Here is a 27811-nt window from a genome sequence, read left to right as displayed (position 1 = left end):
ACTCAGCATAGCTTTCATGGTTTCACTTTTGATCTCTCTCTCCAGTGCAGAAATGGCTTCCTGCAGCAGTCTCCTGACTGAAGATCAGTTCCTCTGTTCTATATGTCTGGATGTGTTCACTGATCCTGTCTCTATTCCATGTGGACACAACTTCTGCAAGGCCTGTATCACCAAGTACTGGGACAACAGTGACCTGTGTCAATGTCCCATGTGCAAGGAGAAGTTCTATAGGAGACCTGAGCTTCGTGTCAACACTTTCATCTCTGAGATGGCTGCTCAGTTCAGGAAGTCAGTGAAAAATAAACCCAACAGCCAATACCTACGACCAGCCAGATCTGGAGAAGTGTCATGTGACATCTGTACTGGTACCAAGCTCAAGGCCCTGAAGTCCTGTCTGGTGTGTCTGGCCTCTTACTGTGAGGCTCACCTGGAGCCTCATCAGAGAGTTGCAGCCTTGAAGAAACACAAGCTGATCGACCCTGTGGAGAACCTGGAGGACAGGATGTGTCAGAAGCATGAGAGACCCTTGGAGCTGTACTGTAGGACTGACCAGACATGGGTTTGTCTCATGTGCATGAGAACAGACCATAAGACCCATGACATTGTAACTTTAGAGGACAAGTACAGACCAAAAAAGAATGATCTGGGGAAGATGATGGCTGAGATGAACCAGATGATGGAAGAAAGATCTAGGAAGGTTCAGGAGATGAAACTCTCAGTAGAGACCAGCAAGAGAGATGCAGAGAGAGAGATATCAGACAGTGTTCAAGTCTTCACGGCTCTGGTGCGCTCCATTGAGAGAAGCCAGGCTGAGCTCATTGAGGTGATGGAGGAGAAGCAGAAAGCAGCAGAGAAACAGGCTAAAGGGTTGATTCAAGATCTGGAGCAGGAGATCACTGAGCTGAAGAGGAGAAGCACTGAGCTGGAGCAGCTCTCACACACTGAGGACCACCTCCACCTGCTGCAGAGCTTCCCATCCCTGAGCACCCCTGCACACACCAAGGACTGGTCTGAGATCAGTGTCCACAGTGGTCTGAGTGTGGGGGCAGTGAGGAGAGCTGTGTCTCAGCTGCAGGAGACACTCAATAAAGAGATGGAGAAGCTGTCTGACACTGAACTGAATAGGATTCAGCAGTATGCAGTGGATTTGACTCTGGACCCTGATACAGCACATCCCAAAATCATCCTGTCTGAGGATGGGAAACAAGTGAGATATGGAGACATAAGGCAGGATCTGCCTGACAACCCAGAGAGGTTTGATCATTGTTCCTGTGTCCTGGGAAAGCAGGGCTTCTCCTCAGGGAGGTTCTACTATGAGGTGCAGGTTGAGGGGAAGACTAAGTGGACAGTGGGAGTGGTCAGAGAGTCCATCAACAGGAAGGGGAAGATCACAGTGAGTCCTAACAATGGATGCTGGACTGTACGGCTGAGGAATGGAGATGAGTACTGGGCTCCGGCTGACTCCCCTGTCCCACTCTCCCTGAGACAGAAGCCCCAGAAGGTGGGGGTGTTTGTGGACTATGAGGAGGGTCTGGTCTCCTTTTATGATGTGGAGGCCAGGTCTCATATCTACTCTTACACTGGCTGCACTTTCACTGAGAAACTATATCCATACTTCAGTCCCTGTCTGAATGATGGAGGTAAAAATGCTGCCCCTCTGATCATCACTCCTGTCACAAATTGAAAAATAAAGATGTGTAAATGCTGGAGTTCAAAAGAAAATTTTATTACAAAATATTAATCTGAACAAAACTGTTGTGAGTTTGCCGCAGACAAAGTAATTTAGATTTTCAAACATTTATAAAAACTCTTTATACAGGGGCAGTGCTCCCCTGGTGGCTTACAGGGTAGAGCATGAACCTCAGACTGAGGCCTTGACTCAGGGTTCAAGTCCAGCCTGGGACATTTCCTGCTTTTCTCTCTTTCTTACTACCTTTCCTGACACTTTCACTCAACTGGCCAAGTTATATTACTGGAGCTCGCGTCTCGCCGGTCTCCCAGCATGCGCAACCCGCCCTCTCCAGAGGATTCAGAACGCAGCAGCCCGCCTGGTCTTCAATCTACCCAGACGCTCCCATGGTACCCCGCTCCTTATCTCCCTCCACTGGCTACCCATCACGGCCCGTATCCGATTCAAGACCCTGGTACTGACCTTCCGAGCGGTGAACGGGACTGCACCTGCCTACATCCAGTCTCTCCTCCAGCCTTACACCCCCACCCGCCACCTACGGTCTTCTTCTGACAACCGTCTGGTGGTCCCACCTCTCAAGAGCGCCCGGTCCCAACCCAAGCTCTTCTCCTGTCTGGCCTCCCAATGGTGGAATCACCTCCCCACCTCCATCAGAGACACTGACTGTCTCCCCACCTTCAAGAAAAGGCTAAAGACGCACTTGTTCCGGGAAAGATTTGTGGAGCAGATGTTAGTTTATTTCCTCCAGGAACACAATAACACTTATTGAGGCACTTGTTGCACTTGTTAGTTAGTTGTAACTGATTTAACTTCTTGTACTCGCTGTGAATTATACTATTATTGCTTGCTTTCCTACAGGTACACTCTTGCACTTTTGAGGTTCATGTTGTTTAATTGTAATTTGTTTAACTACATGCTCTCATGTTTCTTCCTATTGGCACTTATTTGCTTATCACAATGTATGCTCCATGCTTTGGCCGCCCGCAATGTTTTGGGGCTATCTCGTTGTTTATGATTGACCTATGCACTTTTGTAAAGCTCTCTTTACGACGGCTGGAGGAAGACTAACTTACTGGTCAGAACGTTGCTTAACACAACCACTATGAATGGTGTTTACTGTATATGAAATTATGTATTTTATTAAACTTTATCCAATTTACAGCATTAGAAGAAAATCCCATCCTGTCTGAGGATGGGGAACAAGTGAGAGATGGAGACAAAGAGCAGGATCTCTTTTTTTCTCCCTCATTGTCACACAGACTCAAACAGACACAAACACACACATGCACACACGGACACGTGTCACTGTCTAAATGTTATATGATATACAAACACCTTCCTCTGCGGCTTTGGCACATGGAATGATTGCATGTATTGTGAACACGTGTAAACAATGCACATGCAAACATGAACACACACACACTTATTTGGGGTGGTAATGGAGTAGTCCAGCTGTGGTCAAGATTTGTAACTTATTTGTTAATGTGTGATGTTCTAAAGGGCAAAAGTGGTCTGTTTAACGTAAACAGGTTCTGCAGACACTAGCTTTCTCTCGAGTGAAATGAAACAGGCAGATCATCTGTATAATAATAATAATAATTTATATTTCTATAGCGCTTTTCTGAGTACTCAAAGACGCTTTACATGTGCGACGATAAACAAACAATACAACAGCAAAGATATAAGAGACAGAGGATCAAACAAAACAGACAAACAGAAAAAGAAAACTCTGCGAATGAGTCCTGTAGTGGAGGGTAGGGAGCAGGAGTTAGCAGGTGAAGGCGAGTTTGAAGAGGTGAGTTTTGAGGGTTTGTTTAAAAGATGCAATGGTGGGAGCCTGTTGGATGTGGATGGGAGGGCGTTCCAGAGGGAGGGTGCAGCAGCTGAGAAGGCCCTGTCACCCCAGGTCCGGTGCTTAGTCCTGATGGTCTTCAGAGTGTTGGTGCCGGCATACCTGAGGCAACGGGTTGGGGCGTGGAGGGGGAGGAGGTCTGGAAGGTATGGAGGGGCCAGGTTGTTTAGGGCTTTGTAGGTGGTGAGTAATATACTCTTGAGTTGGTCTTTCTAAACCAACTCAAGAGTATCTGTTCATGTTGGCGGGTCTATTATTTTATGTATCAGGAACAAATATTGATGTTGTTTTATTAAGTGCTCCCCTTTTATACCTAAACCCCAAACTGTTGTAAATATGCTGAACCTGTAGTTCTCAAACTTATCAAACGAAGTTCAACCTCTTTTCAAGCCAAATCGTCCAAGGTTCACCTACAACAATCTACCATGTCAGAGACGCCACAGAAAATGAAATGACCAATGTAGCCTCTATCTACGGACGTTTTACTGTTTTAAGATTGTTCAAGTATTGACTTGAAAACATTTTGTTGGATGTAGAAACTTGTCTCTGTAACACCAGACTGATCACGTGCAAACAGATCCCCTCCGACTGCTGAGCGATCTGACAAGGAGAGAGGGGGGAAGAGAGAGGGGGAGAGAGAATGAGAGAGAGAGAGGAGGGGTGAGAGAGAGTGTGTGATCCACAGCAGTTTATTATTTGAACATGTTTGAAATAGTAAATACACTGATATTTAAACCTGAGGCAAAGGAACATTGTCTCTTGTTTGGCCAGAGAGAGAGAGTGAACAAGCAGCTCCAGTAGCAGGAGAGAGAGGAGGGAACTACACCTGCTGATGTGTCACCTCTTTGTGGTCCTCCATGACAGTATAGTATCACTGGTGCTGAGGATGACCAGGACCATGACAGTCTTGTCTCTCCTCATACTCTGCAGCACCTTAAGAGGATCTCACCCTGCACACACACATACACACACACACACACACACACACACACACACACACACACACACACACACACACACACACACACACACACACATACATATACATATACAGACACAGAGACACACACACATATACACAGATTTACAGCACTTACACAGTTTAGACTTATCTCTAGTGAGAAACAAATCACACACACCTTCGGCAGGAGTTCAGCCAATGAGCCGGTGATGATGTGCCGTGCCCCGTTACTGCTGGGGTCAGGGTAGCAGAGGTAAAAGAGGAAGGGTCAAGACACTGAGGTCAGTGTGTCATTCTGGAACACACAAAGACCACGGTCAAACTCAGTTCATTCAGTCAGTCTAGATAACAATCAAACACTCAGTAGAGGTTACTTGTCATGTTAGGCTTTCACCACTAAATGTCCCCTTACATCAACACATACATTATTCTGTACACTTGTTAACTGTGTAGTTAGATGTCAGTGGAACATGAATCAAGTCAAATGATTAGGCATTACACTGGACAAGCTTCTATCTCAACACATAGACTGTAACATGGGAACAGGTATGACCAGGATGAGAACATGTTCTGTGTGTGACACCTCAGATCAGCTCCAGGTGGTCCAGTCACTGGTCTGACCTCACCTGGAGTTCTGCCCAGTCACATGGTCAGCAGCAGCAAGGAGAGATCTCAACAAGCTGCAGGTGACTCAAACCAGGCTGCTAGATCAGTGCTGGAGTGTTCATTTCACTGTCAAACATCCACCTTCATTTCTCACAAATAAAGACAATGCTTGTGTGGTAGCTGACTTCATGTTACCAGTGTGCATTGTGTGATGGACCTCAGAGAATGAATATGTAAGTGTGTGCTCTGTATGTGACAAAGAGGGGAACATCCAGTCAGGGGAGGTTTGTGTGGATGTCAGACTCTCTCCAGTTGTCTATGAGTGACGTACAGGGTGTAGTGATTTACTGGGTGATTGGTTTAGTGATGTACAGTCCTGCAGTACAGACAGAGTACAGGGTTCAGGTGGGGTTCAGGCACCAGTTGTATTGTAGGAAACTTGAAAGGTGCAATGACCACTAAGGTTTTTATGGTGCTTCATAAATCGTGGCTTCCCCCTTAGAGGACTTGAATACTGCATGCCTTCACAGACCTGAACACACATGCTCACACATCATGTGTTACTGTGTTCCTGCATATTGTGCTGTTGCTGCCACCCTTCACCATCACTACAGGATGTTGTTAATGCTCTGTGAAGCCTTTTGACTTTGCATGTTAAAAAAGTCTAAAGACAAAGTTTGATGTGCTAAGATTGTGCTATGCTATAGCTGCTCCAAGGCACCATGTTTTCCATATATATAGAACATTTGCCAAAGACAAATCTACAGTATTCCATTGCAACACATGGTTCAGGCAGGCGGACTCAGTAGTAGTGATTACTTGATACTTTATTACACACGATACAATACATGATTTGGCATAATAATGGTTCTACTCGCAGCGGATCCCTGCCGCACCCAACGGAGACACCGTCTCGACATCCGAGCAGAGAGCAGTCAACGCTTTCCCCCTACGACAGGAAACAGAACCAAGGGTGGAGGCCGGGGAGGCGGAGGCAGCAGATTGAAACAGAGAGCATGCTGTGTCGCACTAGCAATGCAGATTGCAGTGATATCCTGTTTAAATAGCCCGCCCTGCTAAGAAGGCGTGCCCCGACTGCGTAATATGACGAGATGCTAGTGACGCGCTAAGGTCTCTGAGTCTCTTGCATGAACCAGCTCCGCCCGATTAATTCAGTACAAGAGTATCTTGACTGAAATGTAGTAATATACGCATGCTCACTCTGCACACACACACACACATAAACACACCATACACACACACTTATATTCACATAACTTCCATTGAACATGTCTCTCTGTCATTCTTCCCTCATCACACACAATTTTTTTATTTTTCTGTTTCTATCTCTTTATCTCTCTCCCATTCACTTACTTCAAAGTAATAAAACCCCAAGTCAGCTGACTTGCTAGATAGAATTCAGTCATGAAAGGGTTAACTTGGTTCAGGACAGAGGACTGGGAGGGGAGGAGCCTCTTATCGTTATTTCACTGAAACGAAACTAAAGTGATTCTAAACTCTCGAAAAAACTTTCTACTTAGTTTAGGTAGACAGTGATTTGGTTATATTATACACAGAGATCATAGAAAACAACATAAGTACCTACAGGTGAGAGCAGAGAATCAATCAGGTGTATCCAATGATGATGTGAAAAGTAAATTGAGACTGTTGCTTGACTCTGACGTTCGAAATACTATAGAACTATACTCTTCTATATGAAGTAATTCTGTATTGTACTATATCTGTCTATGCTATTGCTTATTTAATGAAAGTACATTTTCAACAATATAACATTTTAGTTTTGTTCATAGGTTCACAAGATTCATAATTTAACTTCTGGTCTTATTCTAGAAATGGCTTCCTGCAGCAGTCTCCTGTCTGAAGATCAGTTCCAGTGTTCTATCTGTCTGGATGTGTTCACTGATCCTGTCTCTATTCTATGTGGACACAACTTCTGCAAGGCCTGTATCACCAAGTACTGGGACAACAGTGACCTGTGTCAATGTCCCATGTGTAAAATGACTTTTGATAAGAGACCAGATCTCTATGTCAACACTTTCATCTCTGAGATGGCTGCTCAGTTCAGGAAGTCAGAGCCAGTGAAAGCTACCATCAGTCCAGAACTGCGTCCTACTAAACCTGAAGTGTCATGTGACTACTGTACAGGTACCAAGCTCAAGGCCCTGAAGTCCTGTTTGGTGTGTCTGGCCTCTTACTGTGAGACTCACCTGGAGCCTCATCAGAGAGTTGCAGCCTTGAAGAAACACAAGTTGATCGACCCTGTGGAGAACCTGGAGGACAGGATGTGTCAGAAGCATGAGAGACCCCTGGAGCTGTTCTGTAGGACTGACCAGACGTGTGTGTGTCTCATGTGCATGAGAACAGAACATAAGACCCATGACACTGTCACTTTAGAGGAAGAGTTCAGACCAAAAAAGAATGATCTGTGGAAGATGATGGCTGAGATGAAGCAGATGATTGAAGAAAGATCTAAGAAGGTTCAGGAGATCAAACTCTTAGTAGAGACCAGCAAGAGAGATGCAGAGAGAGAGATATCAGACAGTGTTCAGGTCTTCACTGCTCTGGTGCGCTCCATTGAGAGAAGCCAGGCTGAGCTCATTGAGGTGATGGAGGAGAAGCAGAAAGCAGCAGAGAAACAGGCTGAAGGGTTGATTCAAGATCTGGAGCAGGAGATCACTGAGCTGAAGAGGAGAAGCACTGAGCTGGAGCAGCTCTCACACACTGAGGACCACCTCCACCTGCTCCAGAGCTTCCCATCCCTGAGCACCCCTGCACACACCAAGGACTGGTCTGAGATCAGTGTCCACAGTGGTCTGAGTGTGGGGGCAGTGAGGAAAGCTGTGTCTCAGCTGCAGGAGACACTCAATAAAGAGATGGAGAAGCTGCCTGAAGTCAAGCTGAAGAGGATTCAGCAGTATGCAGTGGATTTGACTCTGGACCCTGATACAGCACATCCTAATCTCATCCTGTCTGAGGATGGGAAACAAGTGAGATATGGAGACATAAGGCAGGATCTCCCTGACAACCCAGAGAGGTTTGATCGTTGTGTCAATGTCCTGGGAAAGCAGGGCTTCTCCACAGGGAGGTTCTACTATGAGGTGCAGGTTGAGGGGAAGACTGAGTGGGATCTGGGAGTGGCCAGAGAGTCCATCAACAGGAAGGGAGCGATCACGTTGAGTCCTGACAATGGATACTGGACTGTATGTCTGAGGAATGGAGATGAGTACAAGGCTCCGGCTGGCCCCTCTGTCCTCCTCTCCCTGAGACAGAAGCCCGAGAAGGTGGGAGTGTTTGTGGACTATGAGGAGGGTCTGGTCTCCTTTTATGATGTGGAGGCCAGGTCTCATATCTACTCTTTCACTGGCTGCACCTTCACTGAGAAACTCTATCCACTCTTCAGTCCCTGTCTGAATGATGGAGGTAAAAACTCTGCCCCTCTGATCATCACTCCTGTCACACAGTGAAAAAAAAGATGTGGAAATGCTGGAGTTCAAAAGAAATGTGATTACAAAATATGAATCTGAACAAAACTGTTGTGAGTATGCTGGAGACAAAGTCATTTAGATTTTCAAACATTTATAAAAACTCTTTATACAGGGGCAGTGCTCCCCTGGTGGCTCACAGGGTAGAGCATGAACCTCAGACTGAGGCCTTGACTTGATGTTCCAGTCCAGCCTGGGACATTTCCTGCTTTTCTCTCTTTCTTACTACCTTTCCTGACACTTTCACTCAACTGGCCAAGTTATATTACTGGAGCTCGCGTCTCGCCGGTCTCCCAGCATGCGCAACCCGCCCTCTCCAGAGGATTCAGAACGCAGCAGCCCGCCTGGTCTTCAATCTACCCAGACGCTCCCATGGTACCCCGCTCCTTATCTCCCTCCACTGGCTACCCATCACGGCCCGTATCCGATTCAAGACCCTGGTACTGACCTTCCGAGCGGTGAACGGGACTGCACCTGCCTACATCCAGTCTCTCCTCCAGCCTTACACCCCCACCCGCCACCTACGGTCTTCTTCTGACAACCGTCTGGTGGTCCCACCTCTCAAGAGCGCCCGGTCCCAACCCAAGCTCTTCTCCTGTCTGGCCTCCCAATGGTGGAATCACCTCCCCACCTCCATCAGAGACACTGACTGTCTCCCCACCTTCAAGAAAAGGCTAAAGACGCACTTGTTCCGGGAAAGATTTGTGGAGCAGATGTTAGTTTATTTCCTCCAGGAACACAATGACACTTATTGAGGCACTTGTTGCACTTGTTAGTTAGTTGTAACTGATTTAACTTCTTGTACTCGCTGTGAATTATACTATTATTGCTTGCTTTCCTACAGGTACACTCTTGCACTTTTGAGGTTCATGTTGTTTAATTGTAATTTGTTTAACTACATGCTCTCATGTTTCTTCCTATTGGCACTTATTTGCTTATCACAATGTATGCTCCATGCTTTGGCCGCCCGCAATGTTTTGGGGCTATCTCGTTGTTTATGATTGACCTATGCACTTTTGTAAAGCTCTCTTTACGACGGCTGGAGGAAGACTAACTTACTGGTCAGAACGTTGCTTAACACAACCACTATGAATGGTGTTTACTGTATATGAAATTATGTATTTTATTAAACTTTATCCAATTTACAGCATTAGAAGAAAATCCCATCCTGTCTGAGGATGGGGAACAAGTGAGAGATGGAGACAAAGAGCAGGATCTCTTTTTTTCTCCCTCATTGTCACACAGACTCAAACAGACACAAACACACACATGCACACACACGGACACGTGTCACTGTCTAAATGTTATATGATATACAAACACCTTCCTCTGCGGCTTTGGCACATGGAATGATTGCATGTATTGTGAACACGTGTAAACAATGCACATGCAAACATGAACACACACACACTTATTTGGGGTGGTAATGGAGTAGTCCAGCTGTGGTCAAGATTTGTAACTTATTTGTTAATGTGTGATGTTCTAAAGGGCAAAAGTGGTCTGTTTAACGTAAACAGGTTCTGCAGACACTAGCTTTCTCTCGAGTGAAATGAAACAGGCAGATCATCTGTATAATAATAATAATTTATATTTCTATAGCGCTTTTCTGAGTACTCAAAGATGCTTTACATGTGCGACGATAAACAAACAATACAACAGCAAAGATATAAGAGACAGAGGATCAAACAAAACAGACAAACAGAAAAAGAAAACTCTGCGAATGAGTCCTGTAGTGGAGGGTAGGGAGCAGGAGTTAGCAGGTGAAGGCGAGTTTGAAGAGGTGAGTTTTGAGGGTTTGTTTAAAAGATGCAATGGTGGGAGCCTGTTGGATGTGGATGGGAGGGCGTTCCAGAGGGAGGGTGCAGCAGCTGAGAAGGCCCTGTCACCCCAGGTCCGGTGCTTAGTCCTGATGGTCTTCAGAGTGTTGGTGCCGGCAGACCTGAGGCAACGGGTTGGGGCGTGGAGGGGGAGGAGGTCTGGAAGGTATGGAGGGGCCAGGTTGTTTAGGGCTTTGTAGGTGGTGAGTAATATACTCTTGAGTTGGTCTTTCTAAACCAACTCAAGAGTATCTGTTCATGTTGGCGGGTCTATTATTTTATGTATCAGGAACAAATATTGATGTTGTTTTATTAAGTGCTCCCCTTTTATACCTAAACCCCAAACTGTTGTAAATATGCTGAACCTGTAGTTCTCAAACTTATCAAACGAAGTTCAACCTCTTTTCAAGCCAAATCGTCCAAGGTTCACCTACAACAATTTACCATGTCAGAGACGCCACAGAAAATGAAATGACCAATGTAGCCTCTATCTACGGACGTTTTACTGTTTTAAGATTGTTCAAGTATTGACTTGAAAACATTTTGTTGGATGTAGAAACTTGTCTCTGTAACACCAGACTGATCACGTGCAAACAGATCCCCTCCGACTGCTGAGCGATCTGACAAGGAGAGAGGGAGGAAGAGAGAGGGGGAGAGAGAATGAGAGAAAGAGAGGAGGGGTGAGAGAGAGTGTGTGATCCACAGCAGTTTATTATTTGAACATGTTTGAAATAGTAAATACACTGATATTTAAACCTGAGGCAAAGGAACATTGTCTCTTGTTTGGCCAGAGAGAGAGAGTGAACAAGCAGCTCCAGTAGCAGGAGAGAGAGGAGGGAACTACACCTGCTGATGTGTCACCTCTTTGTGGTCCTCCATGACAGTATAGTATCACTGGTGCTGAGGATGACCAGGACCATGACAGTCTTGTCTCTCCTCATACTCTGCAGCACCTTAAGAGGATCTCACCCTGCACACACACATACACACACACATACATACACACACACACACACACACACACACACCCACACACACACACACACACACACACACACACACACACACACACATACATATACAGACACAGAGACACACACACATATACACAGATTTACAGCACTTACACAGTTTAGACTTATCTCTAGTGAGAAACAAATCACACACACCTTCGGCAGGAGTTCAGCCAATGAGCCGGTGATGATGTGCCGTGCCCCGTTACTGCTGGGGTCAGGGTAGCAGAGGTAAAAGAGGAAGGGTCAAGACACTGAGGTCAGTGTGTCATTCTGGAACACACAAAGACCACGGTCAAACTCAGTTCATTCAGTCAGTCTAGATAACAATCAAACACTCAGTAGAGGTTACTTGTCATGTTAGGCTTTCACCACTAAATGTCCCCTTACATCAACACATACATTATTCTGTACACTTGTTAACTGTGTAGTTAGATGTCAGTGGAACATGAATCAAGTCAAATGATTAGGCATTACACTGGACAAGCTTCTATCTCAACACATAGACTGTAACATGGGAACAGGTATGACCAGGATGAGAACATGTTCTGTGTGTGACACCTCAGATCAGCTCCAGGTGGTCCAGTCACTGGTCTGACCTCACCTGGAGTTCTGCCCAGTCACATGGTCAGCAGCAGCAAGGAGAGATCTCAACAAGCTGCAGGTGACTCAAACCAGGCTGCTAGATCAGTGCTGGAGTGTTCATTTCACTGTCAAACATCCACCTTCATTTCTCACAAATAAAGACAATGCTTGTGTGGTAGCTGACTTCATGTTACCAGTGTGCATTGTGTGATGGACCTCAGAGAATGAATATGTAAGTGTGTGCTCTGTATGTGACAAAGAGGGGAACATCCAGTCAGGGGAGGTTTGTGTGGATGTCAGACTCTCTCCAGTTGTCTATGAGTGACGTACAGGGTGTAGTGATTTACTGGGTGATTGGTTTAGTGATGTACAGTCCTGCAGTACAGACAGAGTACAGGGTTCAGGTGGGGTTCAGGCACCAGTTGTATTGTAGGAAACTTGAAAGGTGCAATGAGCACTAAGGTTTTTATGGTGCTTCATAAATCGTGGCTTCCCCCTTAGAGGACTTGAATACTGCATGCCTTCACAGACCTGAACACACATGCTCACACATCATGTGTTACTGTGTTCCTGCATATTGTGCTGTTGCTGCCACCCTTCACCATCACTACAGGATGTTGTTAATGCTCTGTGAAGCCTTTTGACTTTGCATGTTAAAAAAGTCTAAAGACAAAGTTTGATGTGCTAAGATTGTGCTATGCTATAGCTGCTCCAAGGCACCATGTTTTCCATATATATAGAACATTTGCCAGTGACAAATCTACAGTATTCCATTGCAACACATGGTTCAGGCAGGCGGACTCAGTAGTAGTGATTACTTAATACTTTATTACACACGATACAATACATGATTTGGCATAATGGTTCTACTCGCAGCGGATCCCTGCCGCACCCAACGGAGACACCGTCTCGACATCCGAGCAGAGAGCAGTCAACGCTTTCCCCCTACGACAGGAACACAGAACCAAGGGTGGAGGCCGGGGAGGCGGAGGCAGCAGATTGAAACAGAGAACATGCTGTGTCGCACTAGCAATGCAGATTGCAGTGATACCCTGTTTAAATAGCCCGCCCAGCTAAGAAGGCGTGCCCCGACTGCGTAATATGATGAGATGCTAGTGACGCGCTAAGGTCTCTGAGTCTCTTGCATGAACCAGCTCCGCCCGATTAATTCAGTACAAGAGTATCTTGACTGAAATGTAGTAATATACGCATGCTCACTCTGCACACACACACACACACACACATAAACACACCATACACACACATGTAGCGGGGTTTGCTCGTTTAAAGATAGAAATACTTAATTTATCATAAAGTCTGGGGCACCACCCTAATATTGGTTTAGGACATTAGGGAATCCTATGTTTAATATGTAATAATCAGTCTCATCTTTAGGAATGAATTCGTTCTAAGAGTAGAGCCAATCGTAACATCAGTGAACACGCACGTCAAAATATCTTTACAATGAATTTATTCAAGTAAGGTAAACAGATCTTATGAAAAGTTGGATTATGGGTTTGATATGAGAGATTGGTTTCAATGAACAGAATGAAATGGTCTAATTTAAAGAAAGGCAGAAATTGTACAGTCAGTGATTACATCCTTACAAATCATAAACAGAGCTCACGCCAATGCCATGTCGAGGAGGAAAGAGCGTTAGCCATAGTTACGTTTGATCAGGGGTTGATCAATGATGTTGAGGGCGGTTTGCGCCAACGGTCCATTTGAAGAATCTGAAGTCACAGCGCGGCTGCGCTGGGTCATGTGACTGAGTCTGCGGGATCTCAGTGAAGTCGCATTTGGAATTGCGTTTTTGGTTCTTCTGTTGAAACGTCCCGATAGTGACGCGTTCACTATGAAGTTGAATCTCAGGAGAAGCTTGGCGACGTCCTTTGGAACGCCAATCCTGATGGCGTTCATGCCATGGTCGGTTTCGCTGGAGTCTGAGATTGATGGTCATCTTAGGGCTTTATACAGTTCGAGGGAGGACCCGTCTGGGGTCAGATGTGGATTGGGGGAAGCTGTGTTCTCAACTCCCCCCTCCTTCCTTCACACCTACCAAAGGTGTGATCTGATCTCTGGCTGATCATTCGATGGTTCAAATATTGTTCTGGACATCTTGGTACAGTTACAAAATATAGTTGAATGATTGTTTTATTATGATAGCTTCGTGTAGATACCAAGAATGACGTGGTTATCTTTCAGGAAGAAGGAGTTGTTACTAGAATCAAGATTTCAGTGAACACAACATTAAAACAAAGTAACAAACATAACACAAATATCCCTCTCATAATTCTCCACCTTGTACTCTTGTGGTAAAGTCTCAAGAACTTTCCTCAAAAGTTCTGATCAAGGTATGTTCTTTGTTCAAATCGCCGCCGAAACGGATAGCAAATGGTCGCTGGAGACGTGTTGTCTAAATCAGGCCCTTTGAAGCTTGCAAGCTAGCAGGAGGGCTGATTAGGTAGATTGGGGAGGTCCCCCCCCCCCATTCTATGGTTCCTTTGCATCGGCGTTTGGTGGGTAATCAGCATACTGAGGGTGTCACAAGGGCTGATTAGGTTTGTCTGATGTGATTGAATCACTCTTCAGGTGTGGCAAGATGTTGGCTCCGTGTGGTCTTGTGGACCTCACTACATCCCCCCGGATGTCAACTTTCATAGACCGTCGTCGATGAAACTGTTGACATGAAGACAAGAGAAGAAAGACCACAGCAGCGTAACAGCATGTCACCCCCCCTCCCCAGACATTGGCATGGCTATGAGTGATTAAGCTATGACATGACATAGGAAAAAGGTTGAGAGGAAATTATTGAAACAAAAAGAGGCACTTGAAGTGGCTTACAATGGCCGTAGCAATTGAAGCTTTGTGACTAGGGGTCTAGATGAGGGAAAAGTTGTCGGCTTTCCAATCTTTTTAAATCAAACTAGTTTCAATAAACTCATTTAGGTTATGGTTACAATTGACTGCCAAAGACGTACACAAATAACAAATAAAGGTACAAGGTAATTATAGTACATACTTTACACAATTATAGTTACTAAGTAGCTTCTTGAAGTCAACGTAACTAAACCACATTGATGAACTGCATCTAATAATGTAACTTTAGTTTGGCAACCACTGTTATTTTAAAACACAGTTAGCTGCGGGAATAGTCAATGCTTTTTTCGACAAGCTATATGTGGCGGCATAATAGGTTACGTGTAGAAACTGCATTGTTTAGTTGCTTCTAAACAAAAGTCCTTCAGGACTAAGCACTACTGTCTGTTTCCTTGAACTAGACATGTGCACCAACGTATTAGTTGGTTGGTTAATTCACTTAACCAAATAGCTACACTATTAAAATAGAGGCTATAATAAAGGCTCTTATGCTACTTTCCGTGAAGAGCTGGCCGAGGCAGATTACAACGTAAATGTCGGGGCAGCGGTGTTTCTGAGCACGCGCGTACCTCCGGTCAAACCTAGCCGCTTCCTTTGAGCTAGCTGGTCCCACACACACACTCGTGGTGGCGGTAGGTTACGTGTACAGAACTGCGTTGTTTAGTTGCTTCTAAACAAAAGTCCTTCAGGACTAAGCACTACTGTCTGTTTCCCTGAACTAGACATGTGCACCAACGTATTAGTTGGTTGGTTAATTCACTTAACCAAATAGCTACACTATTAAAATAGAGGCTATAATAAAGGCTCTTATGCTACTTTCCGTGAAGAGCTGGCCGAGGCAGATTACAACGTAAATGTCGGGGAAGCGGTGTTTCTGAGCACGCGCGTACCTCCGGTCAAACCTAGCTGCTTCCTTTGAGCTAGCTGGTCCCACACACACACTAGCAGCTATTTCACGAAAAACAATTGAATACGCACACAGCCACTGTAGCCTAGGCACAGTAGTATTAAATACATGGTGCTACATACAGTTAGAGCTCGCTCTATTTTAACAGTTCGTTTCACAAAAGTTACGATTGCTCATTTCAATCTATCTTAGCTTCACACGGGGCACCATTATGTAGCGGGGTTTGCTCGTTTAAAGATAGAAATACTTAATTTATCATAAAGTCTGGGGCACCACCCTAATATTGGTTTAGGACATTAGGGAATCCTATGTTTAATATGTAATAATCAGTCTCATCTTTAGGAATGAATTCGTTCTAAGAGTAGAGCCAATCGTAACATCAGTGAACACGCACGTCAAAATATCTTTACAATGAATTTATTCAAGTAAGGTAAACAGATCTTATGAAAAGTTGGATTATGGGTTTGATATGAGAGATTGGTTTCAATGAACAGAATGAAATGGTCTAATTTAAAGAAAGGCAGAAATTGTACAGTCAGTGATTACATCCTTACAAATCATAAACAGAGCTCACGCCAATGCCATGTCGAGGAGGAAAGAGCGTTAGCCATAGTTACGTTTGATCAGGGGTTGATCAATGATGTTGAGGGCGGTTTGCGCCAACGGTCCATTTGAAGAATCTGAAGTCACAGCGCGGCTGCGCTGGGTCATGTGACTGAGTCTGCGGGATCTCAGTGAAGTCGCATTTGGAATTGCGTTTTTGGTTCTTCTGTTGAAACGTCCCGATAGTGACGCGTTCACTATGAAGTTGAATCTCAGGAGAAGCTTGGCGACGTCCTTGGAACGCCAATCCTGATGGCGTTCATGCCATGGTCGGTTTCGCTGGAGTCTGAGATTGATGGTCATCTTAGGGCTTTATACAGTTCGAGGGAGGACCCGTCTGGGGTCAGATGTGGATTGGGGGAAGCTGGGTTCTCAACTCCCCCCTCCTTCCTTCACACCTACCAAAGGTGTGATCTGATCTCTGGCTGATCATTCAATGGTTCAAATATTGTTCTGGACATCTTGGTACAGTTACAAAATATAGTTGAATGATTGTTTTATTATGATAGCTTCGTGTAGATACCAAGAATGACGTGGTTATCTTTCAGGAAGAAGGAGTTGTTACTAGAATCAAGATTTCAGTGAACACAACATTAAAACAAAGTAACAAACATAACACAAATATCCCTCTCATAATTCTCCACCTTGTACTCTTGTGGTAAAGTCTCAAGAACTTTCCTCAAAAGTTCTGATCAAGGTATGTTCTTTGTTCAAATCGCCGCCGAAACGGATAGCAAATGGTCGCTGGAGACGTGTTGTCTAAATCAGGCCCTTTGAAGCTTGCAAGCTAGCAGGAGGGCTGATTAGGTAGATTGGGGAGGTCCCCCCCCCCCCATTCTATGGTTCCTTTGCATCGGCGTTTGGTGGGTAATCAGCATACTGAGGGTGTCACAAGGGCTGATTAGGTTTGTCTGATGTGATTGAATCACTCTTCAGGTGTGGCAAGATGTTGGCTCTGTGTGGTCTTGTGGACCTCACTACACACACTTATATTCACATAACTTCCATTGAACATGTCTCTCTGTCATTCTTCCCTCATCACACACAATTTTTTTATTTTTCTGTTTCTATCTCTTTATCTCTCTCCCATTCACTTACTTCAAAGTAATAAAACCCCAAGTCAGCTGACTTGCTAGATAGAATTCAGTCATGAAAGGGTTAACTTGGTTCAGGACAGAGGACTGGGAGGGGAGGAGCCTCTTATCGTTATTTCACTGAAACGAAACTAAAGTGATTCTAAACTCTCGAAAAAACTTTCTACTTAGTTTAGGTAGACAGTGATTTGGTTATATTATACACAGAGATCATAGAAAACAACATAAGTACCTACAGGTGAGAGCAGAGAATCAATCAGGTGTATCCAATGATGATGTGAAAAGTAAATTGAGACTGTTGCTTGACTCTGACGTTCGAAATACTATAGAACTATACTCTTCTATATGAAGTAATTCTGTATTGTACTATATCTGTCTATGCTATTGCTTATTTAATGAAAGTACATTTTCAACAATATAACATTATAGTTTTGTTCATAGGTTCACAAGATTCATAATTTAACTTCTGGTCTTATTCTAGAAATGGCTTCCTGCAGCAGTCTCCTGTCTGAAGATCAGTTCCAGTGTTCTATCTGTCTGGATGTGTTCACTGATCCTGTCTCTATTCTATGTGGACACAACTTCTGCAAGGCCTGTATCACCAAGTACTGGGACAACAGTGACCTGTGTCAATGTCCCATGTGTAAAATGACTTTTGATAAGAGACCAGATCTCTATGTCAACACTTTCATCTCTGAGATGGCTGCTCAGTTCAGGAAGTCAGAGCCAGTGAAAGCTACCATCAGTCCAGAACTGCGTCCTACTAAACCTGAAGTGTCATGTGACTACTGTACAGGTACCAAGCTCAAGGCCCTGAAGTCCTGTTTGGTGTGTCTGGCCTCTTACTGTGAGACTCACCTGGAGCCTCATCAGAGAGTTGCAGCCTTGAAGAAACACAAGTTGATCGACCCTGTGGAGAACCTGGAGGACAGGATGTGTCAGAAGCATGAGAGACCCCTGGAGCTGTTCTGTAGGACTGACCAGACGTGTGTGTGTCTCATGTGCATGAGAACAGAACATAAGACCCATGACACTGTCACTTTAGAGGAAGAGTTCAGACCAAAAAAGAATGATCTGTGGAAGATGATGGCTGAGATGAAGCAGATGATTGAAGAAAGATCTAAGAAGGTTCAGGAGATCAAACTCTTAGTAGAGACCAGCAAGAGAGATGCAGAGAGAGAGATATCAGACAGTGTTCAGGTCTTCACTGCTCTGGTGCGCTCCATTGAGAGAAGCCAGGCTGAGCTCATTGAGGTGATGGAGGAGAAGCAGAAAGCAGCAGAGAAACAGGCTGAAGGGTTGATTCAAGATCTGGAGCAGGAGATCACTGAGCTGAAGAGGAGAAGCACTGAGCTGGAGCAGCTCTCACACACTGAGGACCACCTCCACCTGCTCCAGAGCTTCCCATCCCTGAGCACCCCTGCACACACCAAGGACTGGTCTGAGATCAGTGTCCACAGTGGTCTGAGTGTGGGGGCAGTGAGGAAAGCTGTGTCTCAGCTGCAGGAGACACTCAATAAAGAGATGGAGAAGCTGCCTGAAGTCAAGCTGAAGAGGATTCAGCAGTATGCAGTGGATTTGACTCTGGACCCTGATACAGCACATCCTAATCTCATCCTGTCTGAGGATGGGAAACAAGTGAGATATGGAGACATAAGGCAGGATCTCCCTGACAACCCAGAGAGGTTTGATCGTTGTGTCAATGTCCTGGGAAAGCAGGGCTTCTCCACAGGGAGGTTCTACTATGAGGTGCAGGTTGAGGGGAAGACTGAGTGGGATCTGGGAGTGGCCAGAGAGTCCATCAACAGGAAGGGAGCGATCACGTTGAGTCCTGACAATGGATACTGGACTGTATGTCTGAGGAATGGAGATGAGTACAAGGCTCCGGCTGGCCCCTCTGTCCTCCTCTCCCTGAGACAGAAGCCCGAGAAGGTGGGAGTGTTTGTGGACTATGAGGAGGGTCTGGTCTCCTTTTATGATGTGGAGGCCAGGTCTCATATCTACTCTTTCACTGGCTGCACCTTCACTGAGAAACTCTATCCACTCTTCAGTCCCTGTCTGAATGATGGAGGTAAAAACTCTGCCCCTCTGATCATCACTCCTGTCACACAGTGAAAAAAAAGATGTGGAAATGCTGGAGTTCAAAAGAAATGTGATTACAAAATATGAATCTGAACAAAACTGTTGTGAGTATGCTGGAGACAAAGTCATTTAGATTTTCAAACATTTATAAAAACTCTTTATACAGGGGCAGTGCTCCCCTGGTGGCTCACAGGGTAGAGCATGAACCTCAGACTGAGGCCTTGACTTGATGTTCCAGTCCAGCCTGGGACATTTCCTGCTTTTCTCTCTTTCTTACTACCTTTCCTGACACTTTCACTCAACTGGCCAAGTTATATTACTGGAGCTCGCGTCTCGCCGGTCTCCCAGCATGCGCAACCCGCCCTCTCCAGAGGATTCAGAACGCAGCAGCCCGCCTGGTCTTCAATCTACCCAGACGCTCCCATGGTACCCCGCTCCTTATCTCCCTCCACTGGCTACCCATCACGGCCCGTATCCGATTCAAGACCCTGGTACTGACCTTCCGAGCGGTGAACGGGACTGCACCTGCCTACATCCAGTCTCTCCTCCAGCCTTACACCCCCACCCGCCACCTACGGTCTTCTTCTGACAACCGTCTGGTGGTCCCACCTCTCAAGAGCGCCCGGTCCCAACCCAAGCTCTTCTCCTGTCTGGCCTCCCAATGGTGGAATCACCTCCCCACCTCCATCAGAGACACTGACTGTCTCCCCACCTTCAAGAAAAGGCTAAAGACGCACTTGTTCCGGGAAAGATTTGTGGAGCAGATGTTAGTTTATTTCCTCCAGGAACACAATGACACTTATTGAGGCACTTGTTGCACTTGTTAGTTAGTTGTAACTGATTTAACTTCTTGTACTCGCTGTGAATTATACTATTATTGCTTGCTTTCCTACAGGTACACTCTTGCACTTTTGAGGTTCATGTTGTTTAATTGTAATTTGTTTAACTACATGCTCTCATGTTTCTTCCTATTGGCACTTATTTGCTTATCACAATGTATGCTCCATGCTTTGGCCGCCCGCAATGTTTTGGGGCTATCTCGTTGTTTATGATTGACCTATGCACTTTTGTAAAGCTCTCTTTACGACGGCTGGAGGAAGACTAACTTACTGGTCAGAACGTTGCTTAACACAACCACTATGAATGGTGTTTACTGTATATGAAATTATGTATTTTATTAAACTTTATCCAATTTACAGCATTAGAAGAAAATCCCATCCTGTCTGAGGATGGGGAACAAGTGAGAGATGGAGACAAAGAGCAGGATCTCTTTTTTTCTCCCTCATTGTCACACAGACTCAAACAGACACAAACACACACATGCACACACACGGACACGTGTCACTGTCTAAATGTTATATGATATACAAACACCTTCCTCTGCGGCTTTGGCACATGGAATGATTGCATGTATTGTGAACACGTGTAAACAATGCACATGCAAACATGAACACACACACACTTATTTGGGGTGGTAATGGAGTAGTCCAGCTGTGGTCAAGATTTGTAACTTATTTGTTAATGTGTGATGTTCTAAAGGGCAAAAGTGGTCTGTTTAACGTAAACAGGTTCTGCAGACACTAGCTTTCTCTCGAGTGAAATGAAACAGGCAGATCATCTGTATAATAATAATAATTTATATTTCTATAGCGCTTTTCTGAGTACTCAAAGATGCTTTACATGTGCGACGATAAACAAACAATACAACAGCAAAGATATAAGAGACAGAGGATCAAACAAAACAGACAAACAGAAAAAGAAAACTCTGCGAATGAGTCCTGTAGTGGAGGGTAGGGAGCAGGAGTTAGCAGGTGAAGGCGAGTTTGAAGAGGTGAGTTTTGAGGGTTTGTTTAAAAGATGCAATGGTGGGAGCCTGTTGGATGTGGATGGGAGGGCGTTCCAGAGGGAGGGTGCAGCAGCTGAGAAGGCCCTGTCACCCCAGGTCCGGTGCTTAGTCCTGATGGTCTTCAGAGTGTTGGTGCCGGCAGACCTGAGGCAACGGGTTGGGGCGTGGAGGGGGAGGAGGTCTGGAAGGTATGGAGGGGCCAGGTTGTTTAGGGCTTTGTAGGTGGTGAGTAATATACTCTTGAGTTGGTCTTTCTAAACCAACTCAAGAGTATCTGTTCATGTTGGCGGGTCTATTATTTTATGTATCAGGAACAAATATTGATGTTGTTTTATTAAGTGCTCCCCTTTTATACCTAAACCCCAAACTGTTGTAAATATGCTGAACCTGTAGTTCTCAAACTTATCAAACGAAGTTCAACCTCTTTTCAAGCCAAATCGTCCAAGGTTCACCTACAACAATTTACCATGTCAGAGACGCCACAGAAAATGAAATGACCAATGTAGCCTCTATCTACGGACGTTTTACTGTTTTAAGATTGTTCAAGTATTGACTTGAAAACATTTTGTTGGATGTAGAAACTTGTCTCTGTAACACCAGACTGATCACGTGCAAACAGATCCCCTCCGACTGCTGAGCGATCTGACAAGGAGAGAGGGAGGAAGAGAGAGGGGGAGAGAGAATGAGAGAAAGAGAGGAGGGGTGAGAGAGAGTGTGTGATCCACAGCAGTTTATTATTTGAACATGTTTGAAATAGTAAATACACTGATATTTAAACCTGAGGCAAAGGAACATTGTCTCTTGTTTGGCCAGAGAGAGAGAGTGAACAAGCAGCTCCAGTAGCAGGAGAGAGAGGAGGGAACTACACCTGCTGATGTGTCACCTCTTTGTGGTCCTCCATGACAGTATAGTATCACTGGTGCTGAGGATGACCAGGACCATGACAGTCTTGTCTCTCCTCATACTCTGCAGCACCTTAAGAGGATCTCACCCTGCACACACACATACACACACACATACATACACACACACACACACACACACACACACACACACACACACACACACACACACACACACACACACACACACACACACACACACACACACACACACACACATACATATACAGACACAGAGACACACACACATATACACAGATTTACAGCACTTACACAGTTTAGACTTATCTCTAGTGAGAAACAAATCACACACACCTTCGGCAGGAGTTCAGCCAATGAGCCGGTGATGATGTGCCGTGCCCCGTTACTGCTGGGGTCAGGGTAGCAGAGGTAAAAGAGGAAGGGTCAAGACACTGAGGTCAGTGTGTCATTCTGGAACACACAAAGACCACGGTCAAACTCAGTTCATTCAGTCAGTCTAGATAACAATCAAACACTCAGTAGAGGTTACTTGTCATGTTAGGCTTTCACCACTAAATGTCCCCTTACATCAACACATACATTATTCTGTACACTTGTTAACTGTGTAGTTAGATGTCAGTGGAACATGAATCAAGTCAAATGATTAGGCATTACACTGGACAAGCTTCTATCTCAACACATAGACTGTAACATGGGAACAGGTATGACCAGGATGAGAACATGTTCTGTGTGTGACACCTCAGATCAGCTCCAGGTGGTCCAGTCACTGGTCTGACCTCACCTGGAGTTCTGCCCAGTCACATGGTCAGCAGCAGCAAGGAGAGATCTCAACAAGCTGCAGGTGACTCAAACCAGGCTGCTAGATCAGTGCTGGAGTGTTCATTTCACTGTCAAACATCCACCTTCATTTCTCACAAATAAAGACAATGCTTGTGTGGTAGCTGACTTCATGTTACCAGTGTGCATTGTGTGATGGACCTCAGAGAATGAATATGTAAGTGTGTGCTCTGTATGTGACAAAGAGGGGAACATCCAGTCAGGAGAGGTTTGTGTGGATGTCAGACTCTCTCCAGTTGTCTATGAGTGACGTACAGGGTGTAGTGATTTACTGAGTGATTGGTTTAGTGATGTACAGTCCTGCAGTACAGACAGAGTACAGGGTTCAGGTGGGGTTCAGGCACCAGTTGTATTGTAGGAAACTTGAAAGGTGCAATGAGCACTAAGGTTTTTATGGTGCTTCATAAATCGTGGCTTCCCCCTTAGAGGACTTGAATACTGCATGCCTTCACAGACCTGAACACACATGCTCACACATCATGTGTTACTGTGTTCCTGCATATTGTGCTGTTGCTGCCACCCTTCACCATCACTACAGGATGTTGTTAATGCTCTGTGAAGCCTTTTGACTTTGCATGTTAAAAAAGTCTAAAGACAAAGTTTGATGTGCTAAGATTGTGCTATGCTATAGCTGCTCCAAGGCACCATGTTTTCCATATATATAGAACATTTGCCAGTGACAAATCTACAGTATTCCATTGCAACACATGGTTCAGGCAGGCGGACTCAGTAGTAGTGATTACTTAATACTTTATTACACACGATACAATACATGATTTGGCATAATGGTTCTACTCGCAGCGGATCCCTGCCGCACCCAACGGAGACACCGTCTCGACATCCGAGCAGAGAGCAGTCAACGCTTTCCCCCTACGACAGGAACACAGAACCAAGGGTGGAGGCCGGGGAGGCGGAGGCAGCAGATTGAAACAGAGAACATGCTGTGTCGCACTAGCAATGCAGATTGCAGTGATACCCTGTTTAAATAGCCCGCCCAGCTAAGAAGGCGTGCCCCGACTGCGTAATATGATGAGATGCTAGTGACGCGCTAAGGTCTCTGAGTCTCTTGCATGAACCAGCTCCGCCCGATTAATTCAGTACAAGAGTATCTTGACTGAAATGTAGTAATATACGCATGCTCACTCTGCACACACACACACACACACACATAAACACACCATACACACACATGTAGCGGGGTTTGCTCGTTTAAAGATAGAAATACTTAATTTATCATAAAGTCTGGGGCACCACCCTAATATTGGTTTAGGACATTAGGGAATCCTATGTTTAATATGTAATAATCAGTCTCATCTTTAGGAATGAATTCGTTCTAAGAGTAGAGCCAATCGTAACATCAGTGAACACGCACGTCAAAATATCTTTACAATGAATTTATTCAAGTAAGGTAAACAGATCTTATGAAAAGTTGGATTATGGGTTTGATATGAGAGATTGGTTTCAATGAACAGAATGAAATGGTCTAATTTAAAGAAAGGCAGAAATTGTACAGTCAGTGATTACATCCTTACAAATCATAAACAGAGCTCACGCCAATGCCATGTCGAGGAGGAAAGAGCGTTAGCCATAGTTACGTTTGATCAGGGGTTGATCAATGATGTTGAGGGCGGTTTGCGCCAACGGTCCATTTGAAGAATCTGAAGTCACAGCGCGGCTGCGCTGGGTCATGTGACTGAGTCTGCGGGATCTCAGTGAAGTCGCATTTGGAATTGCGTTTTTGGTTCTTCTGTTGAAACGTCCCGATAGTGACGCGTTCACTATGAAGTTGAATCTCAGGAGAAGCTTGGCGACGTCCTTTGGAACGCCAATCCTGATGGCGTTCATGCCATGGTCGGTTTCGCTGGAGTCTGAGATTGATGGTCATCTTAGGGCTTTATACAGTTCGAGGGAGGACCCGTCTGGGGTCAGATGTGGATTGGGGGAAGCTGGGTTCTCAACTCCCCCCTCCTTCCTTCACACCTACCAAAGGTGTGATCTGATCTCTGGCTGATCATTCGATGGTTCAAATATTGTTCTGGACATCTTGGTACAGTTACAAAATATAGTTGAATGATTGTTTTATTATGATAGCTTCGTGTAGATACCAAGAATGACGTGGTTATCTTTCAGGAAGAAGGAGTTGTTACTAGAATCAAGATTTCAGTGAACACAACATTAAAACAAAGTAACAAACATAACACAAATATCCCTCTCATAATTCTCCACCTTGTACTCTTGTGGTAAAGTCTCAAGAACTTTCCTCAAAAGTTCTGATCAAGGTATGTTCTTTGTTCAAATCGCCGCCGAAACGGATAGCAAATGGTCGCTGGAGACGTGTTGTCTAAATCAGGCCCTTTGAAGCTTGCAAGCTAGCAGGAGGGCTGATTAGGTAGATTGGGGAGGTCCCCCCCCCCCATTCTATGGTTCCTTTGCATCGGCGTTTGGTGGGTAATCAGCATACTGAGGGTGTCACAAGGGCTGATTAGGTTTGTCTGATGTGATTGAATCACTCTTCAGGTGTGGCAAGATGTTGGCTCCGTGTGGTCTTGTGGACCTCACTACATCCCCCCGGATGTCAACTTTCATAGACCGTCGTCGATGAAACTGTTGACATGAAGACAAGAGAAGAAAGACCACAGCAGCGTAACAGCATGTCACCCCCCCTCCCCAGACATTGGCATGGCTATGAGTGATTAAGCTATGACATGACATAGGAAAAAGGTTGAGAGGAAATTATTGAAACAAAAAGAGGCACTTGAAGTGGCTTACAATGGCCGTAGCAATTGAAGCTTTGTGACTAGGGGTCTAGATGAGGGAAAAGTTGTCGGCTTTCCAATCTTTTTAAATCAAACTAGTTTCAATAAACTCATTTAGGTTATGGTTACAATTGACTGCCAAAGACGTACACAAATAACAAATAAAGGTACAAGGTAATTATAGTACATACTTTACACAATTATAGTTACTAAGTAGCTTCTTGAAGTCAACGTAACTAAACCACATTGATGAACTGCATCTAATAATGTAACTTTAGTTTGGCAACCACTGTTATTTTAAAACACAGTTAGCTGCGGGAATAGTCAATGCTTTTTTCGACAAGCTATATGTGGCGGCATAATAGGTTACGTGTAGAAACTGCATTGTTTAGTTGCTTCTAAACAAAAGTCCTTCAGGACTAAGCACTACTGTCTGTTTCCTTGAACTAGACATGTGCACCAACGTATTAGTTGGTTGGTTAATTCACTTAACCAAATAGCTACACTATTAAAATAGAGGCTATAATAAAGGCTCTTATGCTACTTTCCGTGAAGAGCTGGCCGAGGCAGATTACAACGTAAATGTCGGGGCAGCGGTGTTTCTGAGCACGCGCGTACCTCCGGTCAAACCTAGCCGCTTCCTTTGAGCTAGCTGGTCCCACACACACACTCGTGGTGGCGGTAGGTTACGTGTACAGAACTGCGTTGTTTAGTTGCTTCTAAACAAAAGTCCTTCAGGACTAAGCACTACTGTCTGTTTCCCTGAACTAGACATGTGCACCAACGTATTAGTTGGTTGGTTAATTCACTTAACCAAATAGCTACACTATTAAAATAGAGGCTATAATAAAGGCTCTTATGCTACTTTCCGTGAAGAGCTGGCCGAGGCAGATTACAACGTAAATGTCGGGGAAGCGGTGTTTCTGAGCACGCGCGTACCTCCGGTCAAACCTAGCTGCTTCCTTTGAGCTAGCTGGTCCCACACACACACTAGCAGCTATTTCACGAAAAACAATTGAATACGCACACAGCCACTGTAGCCTAGGCACAGTAGTATTAAATACATGGTGCTACATACAGTTAGAGCTCGCTCTATTTTAACAGTTCGTTTCACAAAAGTTACGATTGCTCATTTCAATCTATCTTAGCTTCACACGGGGCACCATTATGTAGCGGGGTTTGCTCGTTTAAAGATAGAAATACTTAATTTATCATAAAGTCTGGGGCACCACCCTAATATTGGTTTAGGACATTAGGGAATCCTATGTTTAATATGTAATAATCAGTCTCATCTTTAGGAATGAATTCGTTCTAAGAGTAGAGCCAATCGTAACATCAGTGAACACGCACGTCAAAATATCTTTACAATGAATTTATTCAAGTAAGGTAAACAGATCTTATGAAAAGTTGGATTATGGGTTTGATATGAGAGATTGGTTTCAATGAACAGAATGAAATGGTCTAATTTAAAGAAAGGCAGAAATTGTACAGTCAGTGATTACATCCTTACAAATCATAAACAGAGCTCACGCCAATGCCATGTCGAGGAGGAAAGAGCGTTAGCCATAGTTACGTTTGATCAGGGGTTGATCAATGATGTTGAGGGCGGTTTGCGCCAACGGTCCATTTGAAGAATCTGAAGTCACAGCGCGGCTGCGCTGGGTCATGTGACTGAGTCTGCGGGATCTCAGTGAAGTCGCATTTGGAATTGCGTTTTTGGTTCTTCTGTTGAAACGTCCCGATAGTGACGCGTTCACTATGAAGTTGAATCTCAGGAGAAGCTTGGCGACGTCCTTTGGAACGCCAATCCTGATGGCGTTCATGCCATGGTCGGTTTCGCTGGAGTCTGAGATTGATGGTCATCTTAGGGCTTTATACAGTTCGAGGGAGGACCC

At 44.8% G+C, this 27811-nt stretch overlaps 3 protein-coding genes and 2 long non-coding RNA genes across 5 annotated transcripts; 3 read left to right on the top strand and 2 right to left on the bottom strand.

Moving 5' to 3' along the window:
* On the top strand, positions 1–2312 carry LOC134041052 (E3 ubiquitin-protein ligase TRIM39-like). The gene has a single exon (XM_062487290.1). The coding sequence runs from the start codon at positions 17–19 to the stop codon at positions 1682–1684; it is 1668 nt and encodes a 555-aa protein (XP_062343274.1). The 5' UTR covers positions 1–16; the 3' UTR covers positions 1685–2312.
* Positions 2313–6605: 4293 nt separating this feature from the next.
* On the top strand, positions 6606–9751 carry LOC134041053 (E3 ubiquitin-protein ligase TRIM39-like). Its single transcript, XM_062487291.1, has 2 exons — positions 6606–6717; positions 6961–9751. Exon 2 carries the CDS (start codon positions 6963–6965, stop codon positions 8592–8594), a length of 1632 nt encoding a protein of 543 aa, XP_062343275.1. The 5' UTR covers positions 6606–6717; positions 6961–6962; the 3' UTR covers positions 8595–9751.
* Positions 9752–10386: 635 nt separating this feature from the next.
* LOC134040577 (uncharacterized) lies at positions 10387–11401 on the bottom strand. The gene is made up of 3 exons (XR_009932889.1): positions 11276–11401; positions 10962–11049; positions 10387–10588 (listed from the first exon to the last, which is right to left on the bottom strand). It is a non-coding gene; the product is annotated as an uncharacterized LOC134040577 (long non-coding RNA).
* Positions 11402–17637: 6236 nt separating this feature from the next.
* On the top strand, positions 17638–20783 carry LOC134040776 (E3 ubiquitin-protein ligase TRIM39-like). Its single transcript, XM_062486863.1, has 2 exons — positions 17638–17749; positions 17993–20783. The coding sequence occupies exon 2, from the start codon at positions 17995–17997 to the stop codon at positions 19624–19626; it is 1632 nt and encodes a 543-aa protein (XP_062342847.1). The 5' UTR covers positions 17638–17749; positions 17993–17994; the 3' UTR covers positions 19627–20783.
* Positions 20784–21418: 635 nt separating this feature from the next.
* LOC134040779 (uncharacterized) lies at positions 21419–22742 on the bottom strand. The gene is made up of 3 exons (XR_009932920.1): positions 22308–22742; positions 21994–22081; positions 21419–21620 (listed from the first exon to the last, which is right to left on the bottom strand). It is a non-coding gene; the product is annotated as an uncharacterized LOC134040779 (long non-coding RNA).
* Between the last annotated feature and the right edge of the window lie 5069 nt (positions 22743–27811).

The sequence above is a fragment of the Osmerus eperlanus genome, chromosome 20 (assembly GCF_963692335.1).
Source record: "Osmerus eperlanus chromosome 20, fOsmEpe2.1, whole genome shotgun sequence".
Taxonomy (NCBI): domain Eukaryota; kingdom Metazoa; phylum Chordata; class Actinopteri; order Osmeriformes; family Osmeridae; genus Osmerus; species Osmerus eperlanus.
The sequence above is the reverse complement of the archived record's forward strand: the minus strand, read 5'-3'. Positions and strand labels throughout refer to the sequence as shown.